The sequence below is a fragment of the Brassica oleracea genome, chromosome C7, assembly GCF_000695525.1.
Source record: "Brassica oleracea var. oleracea cultivar TO1000 chromosome C7, BOL, whole genome shotgun sequence".
In the NCBI taxonomy this organism is placed as follows: domain Eukaryota; kingdom Viridiplantae; phylum Streptophyta; class Magnoliopsida; order Brassicales; family Brassicaceae; genus Brassica; species Brassica oleracea.
The window spans coordinates 42685959-42693210 of record NC_027754.1 but is presented as its reverse complement, the minus strand read 5'-3'; the positions used below and the strand labels follow the sequence as shown (position 1 = coordinate 42693210).

Genomic DNA, 7252 nt, shown 5'->3' with positions numbered 1-7252 from the left:
TTCAACCTCCATACCTTCAAAACACCGCCTATCTCTTGCCCTAATGTTCTGATGTACATAACAAACCTTCGGATGTAGAAAAGGATCTTTTGTACTTTTGATCCTAATGATCTTGGAGAGGTATAACCAACAACTCATCAGAAAGCTCAAAATCTATTTGGGGTAAGGGATGTGACAAGGGCAACGTCGCTGCTTGGAAGTCCAAATCCCTGTCTCAGACGAATGGATATAAAAGTTCTAACAAGTCGGAGATTTTGGTGGTGATTGGTTAATGATGTAGAAGCTGCACACAACATTACTATACCTACATCACTGATTTGACAGCATTCAGACTCTGTTAACTTTTTTGTTTCTACATCACTGCTTTAAATTTACGGATGTACAACAGCTCTAGAGAGCAATATATCTACAGTCTAGTTTTATGGGCTTTCAAAGTATATTTACATTAGCTTTATTCCAATATTAATTTGTAAACATTAAAACCCTAGTTCTTCGTATCATTCATCTGTTTTTTTTTTCTTTTCTGCTTTTAAGTTTGATTTGGCAATTACTATCTTATTGTTATTCTTATGGTTATATATGTATTTGTGTATTATGTCAAATTTATTTTTATTAAATTTTTAAATTAGTCTATTTTATGGAAAATTTTAAATTATCATTTTATTAATTAATTAGAATTAGAAATTATATAAATCTTATGATGTATTTATTAATAAAAAATTTATACATGTATATAATATAATATACAGCTAAGTTATACCAATCATACTTAAAAAAATAAAATCTACAGCTACAGCAAAAAATCTACAGCAATAATCCTACAGTAAAAAAAGTAAACTACAGCTTCTACGAATCAACCCCTCTATGCCAATCCTTACTTTAAGGGTCTGATTGGTAATGACTGTAGCTTTAAAATTTTTGTTGTTGAAAAAAATCTGTAGACTTTTTGCTGTGGCTTTAGATTTTAGTGCTTTTGGATATTTGGCTCTGCAGAGCACTTGTAAAGCTTGATTGCTCTGAATTTGGTGCTGTAGAAATAAATAGGACCGTGGACAACACATACAGCAACTACCAATCACCCCCTGAAACTCAAAACGACTCTGTACTCAGTCCAAGCCCGTCACCAGACCAAACCTAGAGGAATTTTCATAAGGACAAGAAGGGATTTCAACCCACTGTTGTAATAATAGATTTTACCAACAAAGGAGCCATAACCCGTTCCTCCCATCAAAACCAATCCGTTGGAAGAGGCCGAACTAGCGAACGCACCAATATTCCGTCAGCAATCATCTTGCTTCTCTCTATGGATTAGGGTTTCAGGGTTAACTTCTGGAGTCAGAGATTGAAGAAGACGCGATTAATGTTCCTTGGTTTGATATAAATAAATTTGTTTTTTTAAGTAAATTAACTAGATTTTGACTCGCACTTTAAGGTTTATTTATTTTTTTTTTTCAATTGATAAATATTTAGTAAATGTCATATTTCATATATTTGTGCTTTATTTTATAAAAGACTTAAACTTTTTATCTTTCTTTATCGTGTTTCATTTTAAATGACTATTTATGTTTAGAAAATTAAACTTTATTTTTTTAATATGAATTAAGTTGGTATAACTCTGATAAATTAATTTTATTATGTGGTTAATATTTTTGATAAAAAAATTAATATTTTTGATAAAAAATTAATATTTTTAATAAAAAAAATTATATACTTTTAACAAAGATTTATACTTTTTAATGAAAAAAATCAATTTTTTTAATGAATGCTTAAATTATATTAAGAAAAGAAAAAAATAATTTAGAATGGTTGAAAAAAAATTATTTGAACTTGCACTCAATGGTCCAAAGGAAAAAAAAATGTGAAAATTGGAACTGATTTCTTAATCGGCCCAAATGGCTCAAGAGAGATCTGATGTGGACAGTGGACTGGATCCGAAAGAAATGACTTAATATAGATATGTTATTAATATTACTTGATTGCCCTTAATGAAACATACAATGTTAGTATAGAAATGACAGGTTAAGGTAAAAAAGACACTAAAATCTTGTTTTAATAGTATAGATTTTCCGATACGATCACCCACTGACAACTTTTATGCCCTATGTATGAATCCTTAAAGCCATAATGCCAATAATTCCATTAAAATATAGAGTATTTGCATTATATATATGACTTGAACACATACCCGAGCATCATTATTTTATGACCAAAAGACGTTTTGGTTCTCGTGTGTGTTCTCTCGATCGAATATCAAGGTACTGACAGTAAACCTGACCAACCAAGTCCCTTCAACGCCGGGAAGCAACTACTCGACAACGAATATACTCCCTACCCATGAATATACCCTCTTTCCTCGCTCGGCTTTCCTCAAGCTTTTTACTTACGTTAAACTTTAATAAAAAAATCAATACTAAAAAGTTAAAACAAATACTAAATGAATATATTTTATATTGAGCATCCCGATTGAAAATATCTCAATAAACATTTAATATATCTATCTATAGCTATTAATATATTTTGAATCCAAACCAATTTTAATTTTTAGAATCATAAAAAACACATTTTTAACAAATAATAACGAAATATACCAATACATTTTTAACAAATAATAAAAACAACACATTTTTATAGTAATATATTTATATTTTAAAAATTAAAAATAGTTTGTTATGAATAGAAAAAAACTAGATAATATACAACATAGATATATTACATCATTTATTATGAATATATATATATATATATATATATATATATATATATATATTAGCTTGAAATGACTATGTAATGTCATTTATCATATTTTATAATTTATATACATGTGAATAGTTATAGGAATACAAAAATATATTTACTATAAAAAATCAAATATATTTAATAAAATTAGTGTAAAAATTATATTTTAAAAACTAATTAGTCTCATCATTTTGAAAATTCTAATTATTTATTCGAATTAGATAATGTATTGGTCTTCAAATATAACAAAATAGTCATGATTTACGCAAATATGTAGTTTATTAATATTAAAGAATTAGTATTACGTTTTCATGCTACTATTCAATTTAAAAAAATAGTAATGAAATGGCTATTCTTTTTCAAATCGTTTGAATTAGCAAGTTTATTGATGAAAAACACTAAAATATTGAAAACTAGGGTCGGTCCGCCCTACGGGCGGGATCAATATTCGAAATTAATTGAAATAGTTTGAGTAAATAACTATAATTATTTTTATTAATTAAAAAAATAGTTGTTAACCTTTGTACTTGTTTTTCTTGTTTTTTTGAAGTCTTGCTATTTTGATAATTAGTTAGGTTTTCTTTTTTCCTTTTTCCTTGGGGTGACATTACATCAGTTTTTGCTGAGATTTCATGTTGTACTGTAAGTTATTATTACATAATAACCTATGCGGTGCATTTCATATTTATTGTAATTGATTATTTTTATATAAGTGAGAATTTATTAATATTGTGTACGTTCTGGTTGAGATGTGAGAATAAATTGATGGACAATAGTTTTAGGGGTTGTTAACTTTTTTTTTTATGTATTCGTTATGTCTTTTACTTAAAAAAATGTTTATAAATTATAAGCTGCTAAACTCCCATTGAAATTTGTGATTGAAGTTTAATTAATTATAACAAAATAGTAATGATTACAGAAACATAATAAATATAGAAAAATATAATGAACGTAAATTTGGATTCAGTATGATTGTTCAGACTCTGTTGGCGTTCGGGTTGAATTTTTTGGATTTCGGTTCTCTTTTATAACACCTCATAGGTCTCATTCTAGTAAATTTTCAAGTACGGGTCGGGTTCGGATATAACACATCGGGTTCGGGTCAGTTTTGTATCACATCATAGAACCCATAAAAGTAATCATATATCATTCGGATTTGGGGAGAGTTAATCTTCTGTGATCCATCCTAGACATCAAGCAGGACGCCCCTGTGTCTCAGGAGTAGCATAAACAACCTCTGAGCAATCCATAACTCGAAGGTGAAGTCCATCCGCCATCCAAGAAACCTACAATCTCTTGATCCTTTCACCCACGCCCCTTCAAGTGATTCAGGGACTAGACAGCCTATCCAGGGCCGTACCAATTTTGGACATTCGGATCGGTTTCTTCGGATATTTTTTTGGATTTTTCGGTTTTTCGTTTTTTCGGGTTACCCGTTCGGGTTTGATTAATAACACTTCGGGTTCGGATATGTTCTGTACCACCTTAAAAGATCCAATCGGATATTTTTTACATTTTGGACCGGATATGGATCGGAGATCGGGTTTTTCGGTTCGGATTCGGTTCAGATATCGGGTTACGGATATTATGCCCAGACAGCTAATTCAGAGCATAATGATTTGATATATCTGAAATTCACAAACTAAAAAATAAAATTGAATGCTTTAAATTATTTGAGACAAACTCTTAATTACGGTGGTTAGGTTTAGAGGATATTTTTATAAATTAATGAATGAAAGCTTTCACGATCCATAATGCCTTTCTGAATCAAAGAAATCACATAACATGTTTAATCCTCATGTTTAATATATTTTTCAGTGACTTTTCTCTAATTAGTCGACAGTGGAAACCAATTAGAACTGGATTTCATACACTTGACCTAACATAACGGTTGCAGATCTTAGTACTAATCAGGGATCAATCAATCAGTCTTAATTTAGTGAAGCTGTATATGGGGTTGTTTTGAACAAATAATAGAGAACTTTTTTCAATATCAAGTTAGATGAACAGTGTAACCTTTTCAACAGAGAATCAAATTATTTGTGTCCAACACTACAAACATATTATTAAAGTGATCCACAAAGAAAGATAGCAACCGAGAAGAAGCCTCGAGTTCATCTTGTCCCACTGTTTTGAGCATCTGCAATCAGACAAAAACTTTTTACTGTAAGAGATCTGATACAAACTACATTCTAGTACAGACGCAGAGGCGATGATTGATTGCATGTAACAAAACAAAACATTCTTGCGAACAAAACATTCTTGCATGTATTATTCACAGTGACCTCTCACCTTTCAAACCAAAAGGAAAACAATACGTGTTTTCGTAAATAATAAATAAATAACTTTATATTCTTTTCTTAAATCTAACAAAACTAATTAAGCTTTTCTAAATACATTGACCAAAAACAAAACTATACTTCTGAAATACAGGTGTATTACACCCGTCCAGATATTTACATAGTTATTTAGTAGAGACGCTACTCACCGAAGGGCTCCAGCACCATGCAAATTATTGCATCGCCCATACGCAAAAGCAGAGGTAGTGGGCTGCAACTTTTTACTGCATTTAGAGCATGCAGCATAACACCAACCCTTATCTGTGTCAAGGCGAACAACCCTCCCAATGCGTAGGACGTCAATTTCCTGCATTATGGAAATAAGGTTCACATGCAACGTCACATCCTAAAATCCATTATTTTTATTTTTTTTAAACAACACTGCCAGACACGTTACCTGCGATGCAGCATTGACGACAGCAGCGTTGAGCTCAGCCATTGTCATTGTCTCAACCTTCGCATTTGATCTTAGCGGTGGGGCGGCTGATGGTAGACCAGTGCCCCTGGCGACCAACCTACGCACCATAGAATGGTTAGGCAGCCTAATAGTGTCAATGCACATATACACATTTAATAAACGAATAACATACTGGTAGAATCGGACTTCCCCTGCATATGTCTTCTTATCAAAATACACATGCGACGTTGCATTGAGGAACAAACGGCCTGCATAATGCACAAAATTTATAAAAATTTGAATGTTATGTCATTAAATACTACCATATGATCTGGAACATTTCGGTACCTCCAACCAACTTTGGGTTTATGCTAGTAGCAGCAATGACCTTCGGATCAACACACATGGCTTCAAGCTCTTTGTGAAAAGAAACAACCTGGGAGTCAAATAACCTTAATAATAATTAAAAAATAAAAACCGGGCACTACATACGTATGTATATATAGACAATCAAGGTTAATGACAATTACCTATCCAGTTTTATAGTCACCATTCTTTTCTTCCGGAGGATCTCTAACTGTACTTTGCACACCCATGATTTCTCCTGTGATGTCTACGGAAAGTTTGAGAGTGGTATCAGTATGTTATATAGATAACCATATCATAATCTTTAATAAATGAAGCCCAACTAATTAAGAAGATTGTTTCGATTAGCTCAGAATACCTGGTAGATGAGTGTTTGTGTTAGCTAAATCAAACATTACGGAACCGGAAACCTTATTCAGGCGAGAGATCGGCTCGGTTAGATCTTCAAAAGAGGTCGACTCGAGCAACCCTTATGGTCGATTTACAGAAGTTCACCCGAAAATAAATATTAGAGCAAATTAACAGAAAATCAAAATCAATGATGATTATCAAGATGAGTTTCACAGGAAACCACTATCAATGCTAATAATAAATAAGGTTCACCGGAAAATAATAAGTCAGGATCTGGAAAGAATACTTACATTAACGTCCACCATCAGCATATCAAGCCACATGAGCGCTTGACATTCCTGGCTTTCCAGAATCGCAGCAGAACACTTGACTTCAGACCGGAAAAAAACTCGAGTTAGCCATTAAGCAGTGAATCTTTTCACTTTGGTATAATATAAGAGAGTCGAGTAGAAGAGTGAGGAAGAGATTGTGATTTCCAAAAGAAAAATACTGACCTATTCATACCCGACCTCACAGATCCAGCCAATGCAAACAACGCATTGAAGAACTCGTAGTGGGAGTCTCAATCGATGGGATTAATCAGAGATCCGTTTCATGGACGTTGAGGAAGTTCCACAGTCATCGTCGCCGAATAAGGGAGAGAAGGGATGAATCGATTTTTTGACAAAAAATATTAGGGTTAACGTAGACTATAGTTGATTGGGCCGTACACATAAAGGAGAAACAGCCCAAACGACAAAAGAAGAAGGGCTGCGTTCTGTCTGTGGATACACGAGTCGTCTCCGCAGCGAACGATTTAATGACCTGTCATCCGACGTGTCCTCACCTGGAAAGAAATAACTATACTTTATATATAAAAGATATTTATTGATGCATTTTTTATTACAACAAGAAATCACATAAACCAATAACAAATACAAACAAACAAAATCATAAAACCATATAAGAATTAAGAAATACTAATATTTTTGTTGAAAATTCTAAAATGAGTGTTATAAATAGAAGTGTTTTTACAACATTAAAATAATGGTGGTGTAGAACTTACCACATGTTTTTTAATGTT

General features: G+C 32.1%; 1 protein-coding gene across 5 annotated transcripts; it reads right to left on the bottom strand.

The window, feature by feature from the left end:
* Nucleotides 1-4688: 4688 nt before the first annotated feature.
* LOC106305632 lies at nt 4689-6921 on the bottom strand. Of its 5 annotated transcripts, none has more exons than XM_013741986.1 (8): nt 6684-6921; nt 6480-6559; nt 6197-6307; nt 6003-6085; nt 5821-5924; nt 5473-5741; nt 5225-5382; nt 4689-4876 (listed from the first exon to the last, which is right to left on the bottom strand). In XM_013741986.1, the coding sequence occupies exons 4-8, from the start codon at nt 6023-6025 to the stop codon at nt 4789-4791; spliced, it is 642 nt and encodes a 213-aa protein (XP_013597440.1). In that variant the 5' UTR covers nt 6026-6085; nt 6197-6307; nt 6480-6559; nt 6684-6921; the 3' UTR covers nt 4689-4788. The 5 variants fall into 5 exon arrangements, with proteins under 5 accessions (XP_013597440.1, XP_013597442.1, XP_013597441.1 ...); XM_013741988.1 differs by having other exon boundaries at nt 5473-5590; nt 5666-5741; nt 6197-6559; nt 6684-6918; XM_013741987.1 differs by having other exon boundaries at nt 5821-5908; nt 6684-6918.
* Nucleotides 6922-7252: the final 331 nt, after the last annotated feature.